The 24,414-nt window shown below is 38.1% G+C and overlaps 1 protein-coding gene across 9 annotated transcripts in view; it reads right to left on the reverse strand.

The window, feature by feature from the left end:
• Positions 1-24,414, reverse strand: part of NCOA6 (nuclear receptor coactivator 6) — a 107,621-nt gene that overhangs the window by 48,917 nt on the left and 34,290 nt on the right. For all 9 annotated transcript variants that reach the window (XM_021078293.1, XM_013985296.2, XM_021078295.1 and 6 more), the window contains 3 exons: positions 10,289-10,395; positions 4,002-4,282; positions 1,122-1,277 (listed from right to left, as the gene is read on the reverse strand). In XM_021078293.1, coding sequence (XP_020933952.1) covers positions 1,122-1,277; positions 4,002-4,236 — 391 coding nt within the window. In that variant the 5' untranslated portion in view covers positions 4,237-4,282; positions 10,289-10,395. The remainder of the gene's footprint in view (positions 1-1,121; positions 1,278-4,001; positions 4,283-10,288; positions 10,396-24,414) is intronic.

Here is a 24,414-nt window from a genome sequence, read left to right on the forward strand (position 1 = left end):
GTTGCGGGTTTGGTCCCTGCCCTTGCTCAGTGGGTTAACGATCCGGAGTTGCTGTGAGCTGTGGTGTAGGTTGCAGACGCGGCTCGGATCCCGCGTTGCTGTGGCTCTGGCGTAGGCCGGTGGCTACAGCTCCGATTCAACCCCTAGCCTGGGAACCTCCATATGCCGCAGGAGCCGCCCAAAGAAATAGCAAAAAGACAAAAAAAAAAAAAAAAAAGACAAAAAAAAAGACAAAAAAAAAGAAAGAAAAAAGAAAAAAAGGTAGAGGTTGGACCATGCAAAGCCTGAAGTCATGATAAGGAGTTTGGTCATTATTCTGTGAATAATAGCAAGCCAGAGCAGTGTGTTTTGTTTTGTTTTTTGTCTTTTTGTCTTTTGAGGGCCGCATCCATGGCATATGGAGGTTCCCAGGCTAGGGGTCCAATCAGAGCTGTAGCTGGTGGCCTATACCAGAGCCACAGCAACGCCAGATCCAAGCCACGTCTGCGACCTACACCACAGCTCACAGCAACCCACTGTGTGATCCTTAACCCAGTAAGCAAGGCCAGGGATCAAACCCGCAACACCTCATGCTTCCTAGTAGGATTCATTTCTGCTGCACCACGACAGGAACTCCAACAGCAGTGTTTTAAGGTGTGTGTGTGTGTGTGTGTGTGTGTGTGTGTGTGTGTGTGTGTGTGTGTGTGTGTGTGTTTCCATCATATTTTCATTTTTTAAAAGATACTTCTGACAAAACATTTGAAAAATGAACACTGCTACAAAAGGATTGTTCAGGGCCTCCCAGTTGCTGTTAGATTAATAAAGGAATAAATACTAAGGCTTACTTGGTGGAAGGAAAAAACTAAAATTAGATATTCTTTAAAAGAAATCAGTCCCTGGTCAGGGTGCCAGTAAAAATCAGTCTGAAAGAGTGAAGGCCAGGCAAATGGAGTCTGAGGCTATGGAAGCTGAGGTGTCAGGAATAGAGCCTCAATTCCTCTTTATTCTAAAGTGCTGCAATGTGAAACACAGGTGACATGAATTACTTGGCATTCTGAAACATAAGAGGAGAGGAACAGACAAAGCAGCATATAAATCATGCTACACTCTACTACTGCAGTGATCTGGGTTCAGAGGCACACCTTCAATCTGAACAGAGAGAATTCCCAGGTCCCGAAGCTGCTGGTTGTTGCTCTGAGCCAGGATCCGTAGCCGTTCCGCTGCTTCCCGGGGGATGTTGAATGTCACACGCACACTATTCCAGGGCTCCACCTTCTGTACCTTTAGCTTGCTGGATTCTTGGTTGTGAAAGAATGAGAATAATATTAGTAATCTTTTGGCCATCAGAAGACATGGAATGAACAAAAACAGTAACAACAAAGTAAAAGAACAAGGCAGAACACCAGCTTGGAGTAGCTAATAGAGCCTTAGGCTTTGGTGTTAGATAGACTTTGAATTTAAGCTCAGCTTTACCTCTTAGCACCTTGGTGACCATGAATACATTACATTTAACATTTCTGAAACTTATCTTTCTCTTCTCTAAAACCGTGAAAAAGCTACTTCATGAGATTGTGAGTGCTTAATCAGATAATATATATATACCAAAAACCTAGCACAGGTCCAAACACACCATAGGCACTTCATAAATGTAGAGCAGTAAGCTGGAGTAAGGAACATAAGAGAGAAGAAGGGAGAGAAAAGTACATTGTACACTAAGCCTGAATTGTGAAGCTGAGAACATCTAAGTTTCAAATTTCAAGTGAAATTCTAAAAAATTCAGTTGGCAGATATGCCAACCTGCAACTACAATTCACTAAACTTGTTTAAAGAAAGAGCACTAAAAAGGAAAATAGTAGATTTATTTACAAAATGTTAAGCAATTTTACTTCTTCAAAATATTTGAAAAAAAATTTTTAAAAGGAGCTCCCTTTGCTGCTCAGTGGGTTAAGACCCAGATATAGTGTCTGTGAGGATGCCAGTTTGATCCCCACTGCACCACAAGGGAACTCCTATGTCTCTGATTTTTAATCTTTTCCTACTTTGAACAAGAGTAGAATTTCCACTGAAGCACACCAAACTGAGGAGAAAAGCAACATAAATTTGATATACATTCCAATTAGGATATGAAAACATTACATTTCAACAAAAGTCAATGCAAACTTCAGAACATGTTTTTAAATGAAGATACAAAAGTTAAACTGAGGAGGCAATATTGTTTGTTAATTACATTTCACAGATAGAAAGCAAATCCCAGGTCCAGATAACTAATTGAAAAAAAATTTTTTTCCCTTGGAAGTCCCCCTGTGGTGCAGTGGGGTAAGGATTCGGCATTGCCTCAGTCCACAGCTGTGGAGGGTTTGATCCCTGGCCTGGGAACTTTCATCATATTCGAGAACATTTAACTTAAACTACTTGTTGGCTCAAGAATGTAACTGATAACCTTAATTCTGGGTTTGGTAATTTATTTAAAAGCCATTAATAAACTGATTAAGCAATTTAAAAACAAGAAAAAAATGTGGATAGGAGTTCCCATTCTGGCACAATGGAAATGAATCCAACTAGGGAACATGAGGTTGCAGGTTTGATCCCTGGCCTCGCTCGGTGGGTTAAGGATCCGGCATTGCTGTGAGCTATGGTGTAGGTTGCAGATGCCGCTCAGATCTGACGTTGCTGTTGCTGTAGTGTAATCCAGCAGCTAGTCCGATTCGATCCCTAGCCTGGGAACCTCCATATGCCGAGGGTGTGGCCCTAAAAAGAAAAAAAAAAAAACAAAAAACAAAAAGTGGATAATTAAGAACAATGAGCAATGAACAATCAAGGCCCAGCCCTTAAAATATGATCTATTATGACCGTGGTTATGGGTGGTAATTGCAACTTTAACACATAAAATTCTCTAATGCTAAATTAAATAATCTACAACTATAAAGAAGTCATACAACGTACTAAAAAAAAAAAAAAAAAAAAGACCCTTTATAAATAAAAGACAGCTCTCCTTCTGACATAAATTCTCAAAGTAACAGACCCCAAAACCTAAAACAGCTGGTTAGCACTTATCAAATCAAGATCTGTGATAAAAGGATAAAATCTAGGCTTTGTACTACATCTAAAGAGATTAAACAATCCGTTAACCAGAAAAGACGGAGAACATTTAAGCCAAAGCTGAAAACCACAAATTCCCAGAAGACCATGACAGCTTATCTAAATGTGTGAAGATGCTAGATGGGACTGTGGTAAGGGGGAGCCTGTCGTCTGTGGCAGCTGCTACTCAGTACCACCTGGGAAAGAAAGTAAGCTGAATGTTCTCAGGAGTTTCCTGTTTAAAGACAAATCCAAAATCTGAATTTTAATGTGAAATATCTCTTTTTTTAAAACATTGGAAATGAAATTCAAACATTAAAATAAAAACCAAAATAAAGTAGACCATAACACATGGCTAGACACTGGATCCAGCAGGCTATCAGTTAACCTCTGATTCTAAAATTTAAGAGAACAAATTTCAAGTAGATTTTTTTCCCCTGGTTACACCAGATCCTTAACACACTGAGCAAGGCCAGGGATTGAACCCATATCCTCATGGACACACTGTTGGGTTCTTAACCCACTGAGCCACAATAGGAACTCCCTCAAATACATTTTAAGTACAACCATAGAGTAAAAGATTTCTGTAATATTTAAGGGGCCTCAAAGATGCCATTCTAACCTCTTCATTTTATAGGTAAGGAAACTAAAGACCAGAGAGCTAAAAACAAAAAGTAAATTTGGGTCTTGAGAATTATTCCTATCCATTAGAACAGATTGTTTAAGATTACTATGCTAAGTAATGTTTTATTATGTTCGTTCATTCCATATACTTAAAAAATACAATAGCTTTTCTATTTTTTAAAAATCCTGAAATTCCAATTTTGCAATTAAAAACAGCCTTTCAACAACCTAGTATAGCATAGTTATACTTTGTAAAACTCAGGATAACCACAGAAGAGCAATTCCAAAAGAGTAACAAGAAAGAAAAATAATTAAATTACCCATGTGTAACAAACTGGGCACATTCTCCAATATTGTGTCCAATTTCCATTTGAAGTCTTTATCATCTATATTTCCTTTGAAGGCCACAAAGATTGTGGAATCCTCCAAAATACTATCACTTTTTGAGTCATCATCTTCTAGTCCAGAGTCAAAATCCATCTCTGAGTCCTCTACTGTTGATGAACACAGGGAAGTATAGATGTCTTCTAAGTTTGGAAGGTCATCCAAAACCATGGTGAATATTATTCCAGAAGCATATGCCAAGTAGACAATAAAAAACCTTTGAAAAGAGAAGATACAAAAAGCATTACAATGCATAGTTATATAATCAACAATGTATAAACCATAGTTCTATGAAAACTATAACTTATCTGCCAAGTAATAAGGAAGTACTATACAATTACTGAGAGGATGAACTTTTAATAAAGGTATTCTATAATTCTTAAAAATACTAGAAAAAAGATATACCAGTTTTAAATAAAATTCCTTTTATTTTGTCAACCCTAGGATATGGGCAGGAGGGAACAAGAGATCACAAGAAAATAAAGGCATTAGCCTGCTGTGACTCTTTGCCTGGAAAAGCAATAAAGCTATTTTTTCTCCTTCCCCCACCACCGCCAAAAAATAAATAAAGTATTTTCTGAGAATTAATTCAGAAATTTGGTTGACCCTGAGACTTCCCTTACTCTTGTCCTAACAAAGCTTCAGAGTAGCCAAGGTTTCTAATACGCTCCTCCTTCTCTAACCTGCAAAGGACAACTTGACCCAACTAAGAGCATCTGCAGGACTATCTAAAATCCTAAAGTCTTTCATGAGGACCCTTTAAAATAACTTCTAAAAGGTTATTATGAGTGGCATAGCTGAAAATAATGATTCATAACAGAACAAAGATACAAAAATTTTAAAATATTTTTTCAAAAGTAAAATAAATGGTTAACAGAGATTTGTAGAGGCAAAGAACTATGTGCAGAACAGAACAAAATTCCTAAAGTTTCGATCTAGAGAAGTCACATTTTCTGCTATTTTCAGTTACGTTGCCTACCAAAGAGCACAAACATTAAAGACCACACCATGTGATCATTTCCTCCATTATCTTTTTAAATATTCTGCAGCATATGGAAGTTCCCAGACTAAGGACTGAATTGGAGCTATAGCTGCAGGCCTACGCCACAGCATGCGGCAACGCCAGATCCTTAACCCACTGATTGAACTTGCATCCTCACAGACACTACATCGAGTTCTTAACTCACTGAGTCACAATGGGAACTCCCTCCTCCATTATCTTTGGAACTGATGATTATATTCTTAACCCAAGAGTGAATGAACATTTCGGCATTTGTGTTAAGAATGGCATGGAAACATAAGAACCTCACACAAGTCTTCTATTTTTAAAAAATTCCTTACATAAAGCATAATTACAACTAATGTTCTCTTTTTTTAAAAAGATGGTTAAGAAAAAAGGACTGAAAATAAATCCACTAAAGTGCAAACAGTGTTGTGCTAGGTTGGTAAGACTGCTGGTAAATTTTCTTTTCCTATTTTCTAAATATGTTGTAAGTCATTAGGAAAATGCAAAGCTAAATATGCTGTTATACGGTTATATTGCTTGCATAAATAGAAAAATATCTCAACTTTTAAAAACTGATTAACTACTATTTTTAAAATAGTAAATTTCAAGAGCAAAGGCTTTCCAAAAACCAACCTGTGCAATCTCTGGGGGTAAAATTCCTCTGTTGTAAATAAATGCGGAAAAAAAAATTTTACATTTGAGCAGAACACCTTATAGTTTGCCAATTAAAACCGTTTCTAGTACCATCACTGTTACAAAGGAATTTTGAGTGATTTAGAAAAAACAGCATTTAAGGAGTTTCTGCTGTGTGCAGTGGGTTAATGATGATCCAGGTTGTTTCTGGAGGTGCCATTTTGATCCCTGGCCTGGAGCAGTGGATTAAGGATCCAGCATTGCTTCAGCTGTGGCATAGGTCAAAGCTCCCGCTCTGATTTGATCGCTGGCCTGGGAATCTCCATATGCTGTGGGGGTGGCTGAAAAAGGATGAAAAATAAAAATAAACCCATAGAAACTATAAGATGGGGACCAAAGATGAAAGAAAGAAAGAAAGAAAGAGAAAGAAGAAAAAAACAGCATTCAGAAAATCCTTTAAAATACCACTGTCCTTAATCAATTGCCATCTGCATTTTACAGATACTAAAGAACCTCAGAGGTAAATAAACAAAACTAGAAAAGATTTTTAGGGCTTAAAAAGCTGCTGCTCAGCAGGAAAAAGACTGATTGCTGAAAGTCTGAAAACCTGTAGCTATTTAGCAGCTGTTTCCAAGTTGGAACAACTGCAAGAAGAGAATTCAAAATTTAAGACACATTTTCCAAAGAATCTTTAACTAGATAGAAGAAAAGCAACTGATAGTTTGATAGTCTTCTAAAAAAGATGTTTTTGGTCATGCCATGAAGGCTGTTTATCCAGATTTTGGAAACCCTCTACCAACAGACAAAAAGTCAACTAATTCAAATTCAGGAATTACCAGTTTTAACAGTATCAAGGGCACTGTATAGGTGCATAAAAAAAAAAAAAATAGAAAGTCTATGAAAAATATTGCTAGCCTTCCCTCCAGGGGAAGAGACTGCTTCCTGATAACATATTCACTGATATAATGCCCACTTAAAATCTAAGGATTTATTATCAAAATAATAGACTAACCTTTGAGCGAAAATGCAGTTCAGCAAACTACTCTAGGAGAGAGAAGACTCTCTCCAAGAGTATAGCAGACTAGCTCAAGAGATTCATTTGCTCACTTATGGTCATCTATCATGACAGCATGTGTTATTTCTTTGGGTATGCTAAGATTAACCATTAGTTATCTTGCTCATCCACATAATTTCTAGATTACTTACTGATTTCACTTCTCATTGGAGCTCTTTTGTTCTTTTATAAAGAAATCTAAAAACAAATGGGACATTCAGGAGGAATTAAAAAAGTAAGCATATTTTTCTTGTACTTGTCCAAGGTAGAATGAAATAGATTTCCAAATGAAATCATTTCAGGGTAGCCAAATGGCTCCAACTGATGAAGGAATGCTCTTTTTTAAAGAAGAATGCCAACTTCAATGTAAAGAAGATAGTATCATTAGAAGAACCTGTTGCAATCCCTAATAAAATAATTCAGGTTAAGGATCACTACCAAGGATTAAACACTATGTGAAGGAGTTCCCATTGTGGCTCAGTGGTAACAAACCTGACTAATATCCATGAGGACGAGGGTTTGATCCTGGCCTTGGTCAGTGGGTTAAGGATCTGGTGCTGCCGTGAGCTGCAGTGTAGGTTGCAGACACGGCTTGGATCCAGGTTGCTATGGTGGCAGTGTAGGCCGACAGTTGCACCTCCAATTCAACCCCTAGCCTGGGAACTTCCATATGCCATGGGTGCAGCCCCAAAAGACAAAAAATAAAAATAATTTAAAAAAACCCCAAAAAACACTATGCGAAAAATTGACAGAGTTCTAGATATTCACATGATGTCAAATTGTAGTACCAGCTATCTGCTGCTTGGCAAAGGGAAAACTGTAACTTTACAATGGAAAGACCTGACTTCTACCACCTGAATGCAATGGTCCACCTCAGCATCATTAACACAGAAACAACCTGAAATTATGTACACTATTAAGCACACAGCATCAAAAACTTTAGGATTGCAAACCATTCCTATGGTAAATGCAAATGCATTTAAGATCCAGTGTTCTCTTATTTATTTTGCTTGCCTAACCCTTGTGGGCATATGAACTTATAATTTCTGAGATCCTTAATAGTGTCTTGTCTTTTTGCCCAAATGGCAGATAATCTGAATAGCCTGTGACAATCTTTTACCCATTATTCACATATAAATCTGAATATACATAAATATATTTAATGTATATTTAAATTTGAAAAGACGTGTATAGGTAGCTAAGTATATATAAACATATATTTATAACTTATATATTTATAAATATATGTTCAGATATATTTATTTTTAGTCTTACCATGATTTGGAAGATGTTCATAAATATGCTTCTAAGCCTTCCTGATACCTGGTGAAGTTTTATCTTGAAGTAGTATCATGCTTCTGGTATTCTTTTTCCTTAAAAAAATTTTTTTTAACTATTATGATCAATTTCAAGTATATATAAATTACAGTAAATTAACAGACATCATGACTTTTACCTCTGACTGCTTCAGTATGCATCTCTTGAGAAACAGTAAGAACACTGTCTTATATAACCACAACACTATCATCATCACACCTAACAAAATTAGTTATACCCCCTAATTATCCTAAAAATGTGCTTTACATCTATTTTTTCAAACCAAGATCCAATAAAGGACAATACAGTACACTTGATTTTTAAGTCTCTCTCTCTCTCTGTTTTTTTTTTTTTTGGTTTTTAGGGCCGCAGGTGCGGCATATGGAAGTTCCCAGGCTAGGGGTCAAATCGGAGCTGCAGCTGCTGGCCTACGCCACAGCCACAGCAAGGCAGGATCTGATCCCATGTCTGAAACCTACACCACAGTTCATGGCAATGCCAGATTCTTGACCCATTGAGCAAGGCCAGGGATCGAACCCGGGTCCTCATGGATACTAGTTGGATTCATTTCCACCGCACCACAATGCGAACTCCCAGATTTTTAAGTCTCTTAAATCTCTTTTAACGTAGAACCGTTTTACCCATCTCCCCCTCCCCTGGCCCTGTCCCCGTCATGGCCTGAGTTATATAAGAGGCCAAGCCAGTTGTGCTATAGAAATCCTACACACTAGATTTGTCTAATTCTTCCCTCATGGTGTTGTTTAAGTTGTTCCTCTGTCTCCTGTTAAAAACTTGTTATATTCAAGTTAAACAAGGAGGTGTGATGATGATGATAGTGTTGTGGTTATATAAGACAGTGTTCTTACTGTTTCTCAAGAGACGCATACTGAAGCAGTCAGAGGTAAAAGTCATGATGTCTGTTAATTTACTGTAATTTATATATACTTGAAATTGATCATAATAGTTAAAAAAAAATTTTTTAAGGAAAAAGAATACCAGAAGCATGATACTACTTCAAGATAAAACTTCACCAGGTATCAGGAAGGCTTAGAAGCATATTTATGAACATCTTCCAAATCATGGTAAGACTAAAAATAAATATATCTGAACATATATTTATAAATATATAAGTTATAAATATATGTTTATATATACTTAGCTACCTATACACGTCTTTTCAAATTTAAATATACATTAAATATATTTATGTATATTCAGATTTATATGTGAATAATGGGTAAAAGATTGTCACAGGCTATTCAGATTATCTGCCATTTGGGCAAAAAGACAAGACACTATTAAGGATCTCAGAAATTATAAATTCATATGCCCACAAGGGTTAGGCAAGCAAAATAAATAAGAGAACACTGGATCTTAAATGCATTTGCATTTACCATAGGAATGGTTTGGGCAACGGGAACCTCACACACCCATCTATGCTGAGCAGCCACTACTTTGCTCCATCTTATCACTTTCTTTTTGGAAGGATGGGAGGAGTTACACAGGCCCAGAACTAACATATTCTGAATTTTTTTTTTTTTTGGCTTTTTAGGGCCTTACCTGCAGCATATGGAAGTTCCCAGGATAGGGGCTGAATTGGAGCTGCAGCTGCTGGCCTATACCACAGCAATATGGGATCCAAGCCACGTGCAAACTACACAGCAGCTTGCAGCAATGCCGGATCCTTAACCCAATGAGTGAGGCCAGGGATTAAACCCACATTTTCATGGATACTAGTTGGGTTTGTTACTGCTGAGCCAGAACAGGAATTTTAAGACTAAAATCCATATATTTAGCAAAATCTCTATATCTTAAAATAGATTTACATTTCTGGAAAACACTTTATGGTCCAAATGAAATACAATGAAGCTGCATATGGCCCAAAAGCCATCAGTTTTCAATTTCTAATTAGGTCTTTAACTCAGGTATGACTTATAAGATGGACTGGCAGAGCACGAGGCCCCAGTGAACTATGCTGACCTCAGCGTAGTGTTGGAGGAGATCAGGTTTGTAAAATGCATTTAGGTGTTATGATGTGCCTTCAGGAGATCTGGGGACTCCTTGAGAGAAAGAAAAAGAAATCATCATCTTAACCCCAGAGAAACAGAAGGCACTCAAACTTAGAGAATTTTTGCTATATAACTCTGATAGTGTCATTCCATTGCTTGGAATTAAGCTGAGCTATATTCATGCTCACGTAAGATTTCACTCACCAAAATGTCTTTTTAAATTTTTATCATTTATCCAGGTCATCTTCTAAATCCAAACAAGCTGGCATTTTTAGGGTCTGTATTTCAAGGTAAGCAGCCAAATAAAAATTCTAAAAAAAGAAAAAATAAAAATACAATATTATATAGAAATTGTAATCTCTGCATCAGAACTCAACACAAATATCACCATCAATCAGGTCAATTTAGACATTTTTGGACAATGTTAAAATAGGGTTTTCATTAAATGTGAAAATAATTTTTTTTTTCTGAGATCTTAAACAACTCATCAACAAGCAATTGAAAGAATACAGAAGCATATATCAGAATCATGAAACTGGGAACCTAAGTCTTAGAGCCCTCCCTATATATTCATTTCTAAATCTGTCAAATTAAAATGAATTAACACCATAGCACAATGTTCACAGATGCTTGGAGCCAAAATGAAAATATTTTGCACATACACTAAATACAAGACCTATTTCTAACAGAATTTCAAATTCTGTTTTTAAACTTCATTTGTACAGATTTTAGTTTTTCTTATTTTTATTTATAATAGCTATACATTTTAGTTTTCATTAGGTTTTCAGTTCTAGTTCTAAAGCATTCTTTATTGTATATACAGAAATTATGCATGGAAACTGCCTAATTTTGGCATGCTTCAGAAAAAATTTCCCTCTTAAGATAGTATCAGTCTACATGTCTTTAACTGGGCTGCTATAGTTTTATATTATTTCCAAATATTGATTTTATAATCTCAAAATTTTAGATGGATTATATATGCTAGATAGTAATGATTATTAGAGAAATAACTATACCTTAACTATTTTTCAATTCAAGAAAAAGTGTTTTTAAGTCTCCAAGGAAACATTAATAAAAATTAACTTTTAAGAAGGCCATAAGAAAAAAAAATTTAATTTTTTAGATTATTTATTTATTTTTGCTTTTTAGGGCCCCACTTGTGGCATATGGAGGTTCCCAGGCTAGGGGTCTAATCAGAGCTGCAGCTGCCGGCCTATGCCACAGCCACAGCAACACCAGATCTGAGCTTTGTCTGTGACCTACACCACAGCTCACAGCAATGCCAGATCCTTAACCTACTGAGCAAGGCCAGGGATGGAACCCACAATCTCATAATTCCTAATTGGATTCATTCCTGCTGCACCATGACAGGAACTCTGAAAAAAAATTTTTAAATAAAAGAGTTCCCCTGATGGTGGTTAAGGATCTGGTATTATTACTGCTATGGCTCAGGTCACTGCTGTGGAGCAAGTCTGATTCCTGGCCTAGGAATTTCTGTATGCTGCTGGTATGGACAATAAATAAATAAATAAATAAATAAAGCATCTAAAAACAAAAAAAGAGGGGAGTTCTCTTGTGGCACTGCAAGTTAAGGATTTTCTGTTGTCGCCATAGTGGCTTGGGTCACTGCTGTGGCATGGCTTTGATCCCTTGCCTGGGAACTTCCATATGGCATAGGCATGGCCCAAGAAAGAAAGAAAGAGACTTAAAGAAAATTTCAATAAATCCAACAAGTAACAATTAGGATAGTCAAATACTTTGCTAACAGAGCATTAAAATTGCAAATTTAAAATAAAGAAACAAAGGCCTTTCCAACTTAAAACAACAACAAAACCCTTGGATTGGGTTTAAAAAGAATTCAGAAGTACAAGATTTCTAGAAATAAGGAGAATATTACATTTTGGAACCTAAAGAATACAACCAAACCAGTAGAGAAGAACATTCACAGCCATGAATACCTACATCAAAATCAAACAAACAAACAACAAACAAACAAACAAAAAAAGAGTTGCACATTAGACTAAAAAAGTTAAGGAAATTAGTTCCCATTATGGCTCAGTGGTTAACAAATCTGACTAGCATCCATGAGGATACAGGTTCAATCCCTAGTCTTGCTCAGTGGATTAAGGATCCGGCATGGCCATGAGCTGTGGTGAAGGTTGCAGACACAGCTCAGATCCTGCGTTGCTGTGGCTGTGGTGTAGGCCAGCAGCTATGGCTGTGATTTGACTCCTAGCCTGGGAAACTCCATATGCAGTGGGTGTGGCCCTAAAAACAAAGCAAAAAAAAAAAAAGTTCAGGAATAAAACTCAATAAAATGAACTGAAAGAAAGAAAAATGAAGCAATACAGATTAAAAACAAAAAAAAAAACCAGAAAAAATAAATAAATAGGTACATTGGGGGAAAGAAATCAATAAAATAGTTAAACTATTAGTTAATCTAGTAAGTAAAAAGGGAAAAGTCCAAATATATAAAATAAGAAATAAGAAGCCACGAAGCAGAAAATTAAAAGGACAAGAGATTATTTTGCTCAAGCTTTTGCTCACACTGACCTTTGTAAATAAGACAATGCCCCCAAAAGTACTACACACAGATTTAATGAAACATCAATGGACCTTTAGAAAGAAGATAATTTAATGATCTGAAACTATTCCAGAGCATATAAAATCTCCTGGAGTTCCCTCTGTGGCTCAGTGGTCAATGAACCTGACTAGGAACCATGAGAATGTGGGCTCGATCCCTGGCCTTACTCAGCGGGTTAAGGATCTGGTGTTGCCGTGAGCTGTGTTATACGTTGCAGATATGGCTCAGATCTGGTGTTGCTGTGGCTGTGGCGCAGGCCAGTAACTGTAGCTCCGATTCGACCCCTAGCCTAGGAACTTCCACATGCTGCGGGTGCAGCCCTAAAAAAAAAAAGAAAAGAAAACCTCCCAATTCCCCTTATGAAGTAAAACAACTCTTCTTCATTAAAAAAACAAAAACAAAAAAAACTCAAGTAAACAGAAACATACAAACACTTCCTTAACTTGACAAAATATATCTTTTCAGCCCAAAAGTCAGCAGCTTGATTAAAGGGGAAAAACTAGAGGTATTCGTCATCTAAAGCAGGGAAGAAATTAGAGAGTGTGGCCAACATGGGAAGAGTAACATGGGAAGAGACCCTGAGCTCACCTCCTCCCATGGGCACACCAAAATCACAACTACTTAGAGCAATCATCTATTAGAATGACCTGACGATTAACAGAAAAGATTCTCCATAATTAAATGTAAAAAGAAGGAACCAAGAGACACAGACTAGTCGGAATCCACACCTGCAGGTAAGTAACTCTCAAAGGAGAGGACAATCACAGTTGCAGAGGTTCTTCCCAAGGAGCAAAGGGTCAAAGACCCACATTAGAATCTCCAGCCCAGGGATTCTGCACCAAGAGGATGAACCCCACAATATCTGGCTTTGAAAGCCAGCAGGGCTTCTGTATACAAAAGAACTAGAAGGCTGAAGGAGACAGAGAATCTGCTCTTAGAGGGTACATGCAAAATCTCACATGCTCTCCCAGCACAAAGACAATAACATGAAAGAAGCCTGGGTCAGAACCACTTGCTAATCTTGGAGAGCGTCTTGGAGAGGTAGGCATCAACTGGAACATGCTTTGAGGAGCTTATTCTATCATGAGTATGATGGTGCTGACAAGCATCACTTTGGAGTACTCCTTCAAGCTATTAGTGCCAGGGGCTTACCTCCCCATCAGTAGGTCAGCATCAGCCTCAGCCCCCTGGGGTCCCACAGCCAGTCACTCCAGAATGCAGCCCCACCCATGACCCCTGAGCCCTGAATTAGCTCCCTGGGTTTCTGGCTCCTCCCACCTGTGGGCTGACACCAGGACCTAGCCCCACCACTGGGGGGTTGGCAGCCACCTCATGAAGCAGGGTCTGACAGCCAACTGGGCTGGGAGCCAGCCTTATCTATCAGCATGTCCACAGTACTTGGCCCCACCACAACAGAAGGACCCTCAGAGTGTATACAGGGAGACACTTAGAATATATAGCTCTAGGAACCAGAGGGTAATGTGCCTCTGGGCCCCATAGGATAGCTCCTACATAAAGCCACTTCTCCAAAACCGGGAAATGTAACTGACCTACCTAATAAATAGAAACAAAAAGAGATTTAGGCAAAATGAGGAGACAGAGAAATAGGTTCCAAACAAAGGAACAAGATAAAAGAACTGAACAAAGTGGAGATAAACAATCTACCTGACACAGTGCAAGGTAATGACCATAAGGATGCTTGGGAAAATGGAGTGAGAAATTTAACAGAGTGAGAAAATATAAAGAATGACCAAACAGAGCTGAAGGACACAATCACTGAAATAAAAAATACACTAGATATAATCAACAGTAGATTAGATGAACATAGCAGAGTAGTGGAAAATCACATAGGCTGAACAGAAAAGCAAATGTAGAAAGATGAGGATAGCTTGAGAACTCTGGGAAAACTTCAAGCATACTAATATTTTCAGTTCAGAGGTTCAAGGAGAAGACAGAAAGGGACAGAAAACTTATTTGAAAAATAGCTGAAAACTTCCCTAATCTGGGAAAAGACACAGCCATCCAGATCTAGGGAAGTACAGAGAGTCCCAAACAAGATGAACCCAAAGAGGTCCACACTGAGACAAATTATAATTAAAATAGCAAAAATTAAAGATAAAGAGAGAATCATAAAAGGAGCAAGAGAAAAAAACAATTAGTTCCATACAAGGAAACTCTCATAGGACCATGAGCTGACTTTTCAGCAGAAATTTTACAGGGCAGAAGGGAGTGGCATGATATAACCAAAGTGATGAAAGGAAAGAAATCTACAACCAAGAATGGTTTACAAAGAAAGACTACAATTCAGATGTGAAGGAGAGGTAAACAGTTTTGCAGATAAGTATCACTAAGAGTTCAGCACCACTAAACCAGCTTTAAAAGAAATGTTAAAAGGACTTCTGTAAGGAAAAGAAAAGACTGCAACTAGAAATATGAAAATTACAGAAGGAAAAATCTCATTGGTAAAGAAAAACATACAAAAAAGGTAGTAGGTCAACCACTTATAAAGCAAGTGGGAAGGTTAAAAGGTAAAAGGAGTAAAATTATCTCTATCTAAAATAAGTAGGTAAAGGATACACAAAATAAAAAGAGGTAAAATGCGATTATGAAAACATCAAACATGGCTGGGGGGAGTAAAAATGCAGAGTTATTAGAATATGTTCTACCTTAAGAAATCAACTTAAAATATTGGTATATATATGAACCTCAAGGTAACCACAAAAGAAAAATCTATAATAAATATACACACATAGAAAAGAAAGGAATCCGAACATAACACTAGAGATAGTCATCAAATCACAAGGGAAAAGAGCAAAAAAAGAAGAAAGGAACAATTAAAGAACCATAAAAACAATCAGAAAACAACAAAGTGGCAATAAGTACAAACCATAATAATTACTTTAAATGTAAATGGATTAAATGCTCAAACAAAAGAAAGAGTGGCTGAATAGATACAAAAGCAAGACTTGTATATACGCTGCCTACAAGAGCTCAGTTCAGATCTAAAGACACACACAGGAGTTCCCGTCATGGCGCAACAGAAACAAATCTGACTAGGAACCATGAGGTTGAGGGTTCGATCTCTGGCCTTGCACAGTGGGTTAAGGATCCAGCATTGCTGTGAGCTGTGGTGTAGGTCACAGATGCGGCTCAGATCTGGCATTACTGTGGCTCTTGAGTAGGCCGGCAGCAACAGCTCCGATTAGACCCCTAGCCTGGGAACCTCCATATGCTGCGGGTGTGGCTCTAAAAAGACAAAAGAAGACACAAACACAAAAAAAGACATACAGAGACTGAATGTGAGGAGATGAAACAAGGTATTCCATGTAAATGGAAACAAAGAGAAAGCTGACATAGCATTACTTACATCATAGTAAAACTTTAAAACAAGAACAGTAACAAGAGACAAAGATCATTATGTAATGAAAAAGGGATCAATCCAATAAGAATATACAGCAACTGTAAATATATATGCAAAGGAACACCTAAATACATAAAGCAAATAGTGACAAACATAAAGGGAGAAACTGACAGTAACACGATAATAGGGAACTATAATACCTCACTTACATCAATGGACAGATCATCCAGGCAGAAAATCAATTAGGAAACACATTAGACCAGATGGAGTATCTCCATTTATAAACATATAGACAGATAGAACATTCCATCCAAAAGGAGAATACACATTCAACTGCAGATAAAACATGCTCCAGGAGAGATACATGGTAGGCCACAAAGTCTCAATAAATCTAAGAAGACTGAAATCATACCAGGTTTCTTTTCTGGCCATAAGAGTATGAGCCTAGAAATCAATTACAAGGAAAAAATGACAAAAACCATAAACACGTGAAGGCTAAACAATATGCAACTAAACAACCAATGGAGCACTTAAAAAAAAAAATCAAAGAGGAAATTTAAAAATACCTGGAGACAGGAGTTCCCATAATGGCTCAGTGGTTAATGAATTCGACTAGGAACCATGAGGTTGCAGGTTCAATCCCTGGCCTTACTCACTGGGTCAAGGATCTGGCATTACTGTGAGCTGTTGTGTAGGTCGTAGACTCGGCTCGGATCTGGCATTGCTGTGGCTGTGGTGTAGGGCCAGCAGCTACAGTTCCGATTAGACCCCTAGCCTGGGAATCTCCATATGCCACAGGAGCGGCCCTAGAAAAGGCAAAAAGTCAAAATCAAAAAACAAAACAAAACAAAAACCTGGAGACAAATGAAAATGGAAACAAAATGATTCAAAACCTATGGGATGCAGTGAAAGCAGTTCCAAGAGGAAAATTTACAAAAAACAAGCCTTCCTCAGAAAAGAAGAAAAATCTCAAATAAACAACCTAGCTTTACACCTAAAGCAACCAGAGAACGAAGGACAAACAAAACCCAAAGTTAGCAGAAGGAAAGAAATAATAAAGATCAAAGCAGAAAAAGACTTAAAAAATAATAGAAATGATCAATGAAACTAAGAGCTGGTTCTTTGAAAAGACAAACAAAAGTGATAAACTTTGGAGTTCTCCTGTGGTGTAGTGGGTAAAGGATCTGGTGCTGTCACTACAGTGGCTTAGGTTGTTGCTGTGGCATGGGTTTGCTCCCTGGCCTGAGAACTTTCACCTGTCAAGGATGCAGCCCCCCAAAAAATTTTTTTTGATAAACTTTTAGCTAAATTCATCAAGAAAAAAAGGAAGAGAAACTAAATACATAAAATCAGAAATGAAGAAGTTAGAACCGATATTACAGAAATACAAAAGATCTTAAGAGAGTACTATGAAAATGGGGGGCAGGGGAGAGTACTATGAACAACTATACACCAATAAAATGGACAACCCAGAAGACATGGATAAATTCCTAAAAACATACAATCTCTCCAGACTAAATGAGGAAGAGATAGACAATATGAACATATCAATTACCAGTAATGAAAATGAATCAGTTATTTAAAAACTCTCCACAGTTCTCTGGTGGCCTAGCAGTTACAGATTTGGTGTTGTCACTTCTGTGGCACAGGTTCAATCAATCTCTGGCCCAGGAACTTCCTCATGCCATGGGCATGGTTTAAAAAAAAAAAAAAAAAAAAAAGGAATCCAAATTGGAAAGGAAGATGTAAAATAGTCACTGTTTGCAAATGACATGACACTACATACAGAAAATATGAAAGACATCACCAAAAAACTATTAGAACTAATAAAGTTGTAGGATACAAAATTAATACAGAGAAATCCACTGCATTCCTTTCTTTCTTCCTTCCTTTCTTTTTTTGCTTTTTAGGGCCACACCTGTGGCACATGGAGGTTCCCAGGCTAGGGGTCTAATCAGAGCTACAGCTGCCAGCCTACATGACAGCCACAGCAACGCAGGATCTGAGCCATGTCTGTGACCTACACCACAGCTCACAGCAACACTGGATCTTTAACCCACTGAGTGAGGCCAGAGACTGAAACCCCAACCTCATGGTTCTTAGTCGGATTAGTTTCCACTGCACCATGATGGGAACTCCTGCACTGCATTTCTATACACTAACAGTGGACTATTAGAGAAATTGAGTACACAATCCCATTAATAACTGCATCACAAAGAATAAAATAACTGGGAATAAATCTAACCAAAGAAGTAAAAGACCTATACTTTGAAAACTATAAGACACTGATGAAAAAAAAAAAAAAACCCAAAAAAACTGAAGATGATGCAAACAAATGGAAGGATGTAATGTGTTCATGGATTGGAAGAATTAATATTGTTAAAAATGACTGTTTTACCCCAGACAATCTACAGATTCTATGCAATACCAATGGTATTTTTCATAGAACTAGAACAAATAATTATAAAATGTGTATTAAGACAAAAAATAGACAAAACAATTTTGAGAAAGAAGAACAAAGCTGGAAATATCAGACTCCCTGATTTTAAACTATACTACAAAGCTACAGTAATCAAAACAATATGGTACTGACACACCAAAAAGACACATCAATCAATGGCAGAATAGAGAGCCCTGAAATAAACCCATGCTTATATGGTCAATTACTTTATGACAAAGGAGGCAAGAATATACAATGGGGAAAATAAAGCTTCTTCAACAAATGATGCTGGGCAAATTGGACAGCTAATGCAAAAGAATCAAACTGGAATATTTTCTCACACCATATACAAAAATAAATTGAAAATGAGTTAAAGTCTTAAAATGTAAGATCTAAAATCATAAAACTGCTAGAAAACGCAGGCAGTGAGCTCTTTGACAGTGGTCTTAGCAATAATTTTTTTGATGTGTTTCCTCAGGCAAGGGAAAAAGAAGCAAAAATAAACAAATGGAACTACATCTAACTAAAAAGCTTTTGTGGGCATTCCTGTTGTGGCTCAGTGGTAACAGACATGACTAATATCCATGAGGATGTGGGATTGATCCCTGGTCCTGTTTAGTGGGTTAAGGAACTGGTGTTGCTGTGAGCTATGGTGTAAGTCGAGGACAGCTCGTATCTGGTGTTGCTATGGTTGTGGTGTAGGCTGGCAGCTGCAGCTCCAGTTCAACCCCTGGCCTAGAACTTCCATATGCCATGGATGTGGCCCTAAAAAGAAAAATAAATAAAAATAAATAAAAAGATTTTGTACAGCAAAGGAAATTACCAACAAAATGAAAAGGCAGCCTGCTGAATAGGAGATGATATTTATAAATGATGTGTCTGATAAGGGGTTAATATCCAAAACATACAAAGAACTCATACAAGTCAACGAAAAAACAAGCAACTCAATTAAAAAATGGTCAGAGGACCCGAATAGACATTTTTCCAAACAAAAGACATACAGATGACCAAAAGACACATGAAAAGATGCTCAACGACACTAATCATCAGGGAAATGCAAATCAAAACCACAGTGAGATATTACCTCACACTTATCAGAATGGTTATCATGATAAAGAAAACAAATACAGGCAAGACATGGAGAAAAGGCAACCACCATGCACTGTTGGTAGGGATGTAAATTGGAACAGCCACTATAGGAACCAATATCGACATTCCTCAAAAAATTAAAAATAGGAGTTCCCACGGAGGCTCAGTGGTTAGCGAACCCAACTACCATCCATGAGGACGCAGGTTCAATGCCTAGCCTCGCTTAGTGGGTTAAGGATCTGGCGTTGCTGTGAGTTGTGGTGTAAGTCACAGGCAAGGCTCAGATCCAGCATTGCTATGGCTCTGGCACAGGCCAGCAGCAACAGCTCCGTTGGACCCCTAGCCTGGGAACCTCCATGTGCCGCGGGTGCAGCCCTGAAAAAAGACAAAAAAAAAAAAAAAAATTAAAAATAATACCACCGGGAGTTCCCATCGTGGCGCAGTGGTTAACGAATCCGACTAGGAACCATGAGGTTGCGGGTTCGATCCCTGCCCTTGCTCAGTGGGTTAACGATCCGGCGTTGCCGTGAGCTGTGGTGTAGGTTGCAGACGTGGCTCGGATCCCACGTTGCTGTGGCTCTGGCGTAGGCCGGTGGCTACAGCTCCGATTCGACCCCTAGCCTGGGAACCTCCATATGCCGCAGGGGCGGCCCAAGAAATAGCAACAACAACAAAAACAACAACAACAAAAAGACAAAAGACAAAAAAAAAAAAAAAATAATACCACCAGGGAGTTCCCGTCGTGGCGCAGTGGTTAACGAATCCGACTGGGAACCATGAGGTTGCGGGTTTGGTCCCTGCCCTTGTTCAGTGGGTTAACGATCCGGCGTTGCCGTGAGCTGTGGTGTAGGTTGCAGACGCGGCTCGGATCCCGCGTTGCTGTGGCTCTGGCGTAGGCCGGTGGCTACAGCTCTGATTCAACCCCTGGCCTGGGAACCTCCATATGCCGCAGGAGCGGCCCAAGAAATAGCAACAACAACAACAACAAAAGACAAAAAATAATAATAATAATAATAATAATACCACCATATGATCCAGTAAGTCTACTTTTGGATATTTTTACAAAGAAAACAAAAACTCTAATTCAAAAAGATACAGGAGTTCCCGTCATGGCGCAGTGGTTAACGAATCCGACTAGGAACCATGAGGTTGCGGGTTCGGTCCCTGCCCTTGCTCAGTGGGTTAACGATCTGGCGTTGCCGTGAGCTGTGGTGTAGGCTGCAGACGCGGCTCGGATCCCGAGTTGCTGTGGCTCTGGCGTAGGCCGGTGGCTACAGCTCCGATTGGACCCCTAGCCTGGGAACCTCCATATGCCGCCGGAGCGGCCCAAAAAAACAGCAAAAAGACAAAAACAAAAAAACAAAACAAAAAGATACATGCACTTATGTTCACTGCAGAATTACTCCTAGTAGCCAAGATACAGAAGCAACCTAAGTGCCCACCTACAGATGAATGTATAAAGATGTGGTAAACACTTGTGATGGAATATTAATCAGCCACAGAAAAGAATGAAATCTTGACATTTGTGACAACACAGATGGACCCATAGGGTATTATGCTAAGAGAAATAAGACAGAGAAAGACAAATACCACATGATTTCATTCATATATGGATTTCAAAAAAAAATAGTTAACAAAACAGAAACAAACTCTTAGATACAAAGAACAAACAGGGAGTTCCCATTGTGGCTCAGCAGTAACAAACCCAACTAGTATCCACGAGGACACAGGTTGAATCCCTGGCCCCACTCAGTGGGTTAAGTATTCGGCATTGCTGTGAGCTATGGTGTAGGTCACAGAAACGGCTTGGATGTGGTGTTGCTGTGGCTGTGCTGTAGGCTGGCAATTCGACCCCTAGCCTGGGAACTTCCACATGCTGCAGGTCCGGCCCTAAAAAGACAAAAAACAAACAGGCTGTTGCCAGAGGGAGCAGGGTTAGAGAATAGTGAAATAGCTGAGGGAGATTAAGACATAAAACCTTACAGTTTTAAGTCTTGAGGATGTAATGTACAGTAGAGTGAATATAGTCAATAATACTGTAATAACTTTGTATGGTGACATGGTAACTAGACTTACTGTGGTGATCATTTTATAATATACAAAAGTATCAAATCACTGTATTACACACCTGAAATTAATACAATATTGTAAATCAATTATACTTCAATAAAAAATAAGGAAATCTGAAGTTCCCACTGTGGTGCAGTGGAAACAAACCCAGCTAGTATCCATGAGGACACCAGTTCAATCCCTGGCCTCTCCGAGTGGGTTAGGGATCTGGTGTTGCTGTTCGCTGTGGTACCAGTTGCAGACAAGGCTCGGATCCCAGGCTGCTGTGGCTTATTGTAGGTCTGCGGCTGTAGCTCCAATGTGACCCCTGGCCTGGGAATTTCGATATGCCATAGGTGTAGCCCTAAAAAAAGCAGGGGGGGGGGAGAAATTCAACAAAGTAGCATGGCATAAAATTAATACACGGAAAACAATAGCTTTTATTACATATGCAATACGCAGTAGATGGAAAAAAGACTGTATTTATAATCACAACAAAAAAGATAAAATGTTCAGGAAAGAACTAAAAAGAAGTGCAGAGCTATAAGAAGAAAATTTAAGGGAGTTCTCTGGTGGGTTAGCCAGTTAAGGATCTAGCGTTGTCACTGCTGCGACTTGAGGTGCTGCAGGTTTGAACTTTTTCATGCTGTGGGTGTGGCCAAAAAAAAAAAAGTTCATATGGAAATGAGTAAGAAGAGTCAGAAAAACTGCAAAATAATGGTAGTGAAAGTGACAAGTCCTACCAGATATCAAACCATAGAGTCTCAATAATTAAAACTGGGTAGTACTGGCATATAAACAGACAGGAGAGCAATGGAACAGACTAGAAATTCCATAAATTGACCATAATGCATACAGAATTTTAATATATCCTAAGGTATGAAAAAATGGATTTTTCACTAAATGGGAGGAGGCAGTCATCTGGAAAAATAAAATTAGAGCTATCCTTTTCACCAAGTTAACTCCGAATAGACCCCAAACTTCAGTGTAACACATGAAACTCTAAAAGTATTAGAAGAAAGTACAGAAGAAACTTTCATAACCTTGGAATGGGAAATGTTTTTCTGATAAAGTCAAATACATCAAAATTAAAGAATTCTGCAAGGAAAAAAAACACCATTAAGTAAAAACAAAACAAGCAAAACCACAAAAAAACCTACAAAACCAAATGACAAGTTAAGAAAAAATATCTGCAACCATATCACTCAAAAAAGAGCAAATCTCCCACATATAAACACATAACAGAAAAAAACACTTTTAGGTGTACATATGCATGTGTATATATAGATATATAAAACAAAAAAGAACAACAATTTTTACAAATGATTATGTCCAAAATGGACACAAGGTACCATCGGAAGAGTCACAGAAAAGGTAATGAACTTTAAACACGTGGAAAGATGTTCAACCTCATACATAAGGACAACAACAACAAAGTCACCCACCCCATTTTTTTCTATTTATCAGATTAGCAAAAATAAAAAAAACTTGATAATACACTGTCTTGGCAAGGCAATGTGAAAACAAGTACTCTCAATCATTGCTACTAGTAGTACCATCAGCATAGAAAACATCTATCAAAATTATATATATACCACTAGCCCAGCAATCTCGTTTTTGATTAGTGATCCTTATAGATACACCTGCTCTCACACAAGATGACAAATATATTAGGTTATTCACTAAAACACTCTTTGTAATAGCAAGATAGGAAATTACCCAGATGTCCATCAACAGAGACTAAGTTTTAGAACTTTCAGTAAAGAATGAAATGCAGTGAGAATGTAGATGCGGTCTACATACTGATTTGGAAAGATCTCTAAGATGTATCATTGAGAGGAGAAAAAAAAAAAAATAACAAGGAGGAGTGAAACAATGATTGTCAGTCATTTGACAGTAAGATATGAACGTGGATCACATCATTACCAGCTGCTAAGCCACAGCCACCACCTCTACCAATATTCCTTTAGGCCAGTCTCTCATACTTGTCTTCTAACCCTATCCCATCCCACCCCCCTTAACTTCAGGCTCTATTGTTCCTACACTCTTGCTCCTCCCCACCAACTCCTTTCCTATCCCATAGCTGGCTCTTTCCACAGTATTCCTTAAACAGTGTCCTGGCCTGCTTTACTCACTTATTCTTTAAGCACACAAAGTTTACCAGCTGCCTCCCCCTCACCCCTACTGGCTCACAAACTTGACGTTAAAGAGCTAGAGAGGAAATTATAGAATAATTAGTCCAATTCCCCCACTCTCAAAGAAAAAAACCTGAAACCAAGACAGTGGTACTGTGACTTAACTAAAGTTACAGACCACAATTGTGGCAGAATTAGGACTAGATCCTAGTCTTTCAGCCTCAAGTTCAGTGCTTCTTCCATCATATACCCCACATATACACAGTGCACAATCAGCAGAAATATCAGAACCAAGTGATCCAGTCTAGTTCAGGCCAATACTCATTAATTGGAACTGCCCTAAATGACTAAAGTCAGAATACTTACGATTAAATGAGTATATATTTTGAAAGACCTTCAGTCTTCAGTAACTCTCAACCTTGGTTACTTATAATTACTTGGCAAGTTTTAAAAAACAGTAATACCTGAATCATACTAAGTCTGCACTGTGCCGTGAGCTTAGGGAATTTAAACACTACCCAGGTGATTCCAATGCGCAGCCAAAGTTTAGAACCATACTTTTCATACATTATTTAATTTTACCTTTAGATCAGGTAATTGAGTAAGGTGGGGAACATGGCTTAAGGACTTGCAGCAAAACAGTGAAGGAGAAACAAAAGCTCTTTCTTTTCT

Source organism: Sus scrofa, chromosome 17 (assembly GCF_000003025.6).
Source record: "Sus scrofa isolate TJ Tabasco breed Duroc chromosome 17, Sscrofa11.1, whole genome shotgun sequence".
Classification (NCBI taxonomy): domain Eukaryota; kingdom Metazoa; phylum Chordata; class Mammalia; order Artiodactyla; family Suidae; genus Sus; species Sus scrofa.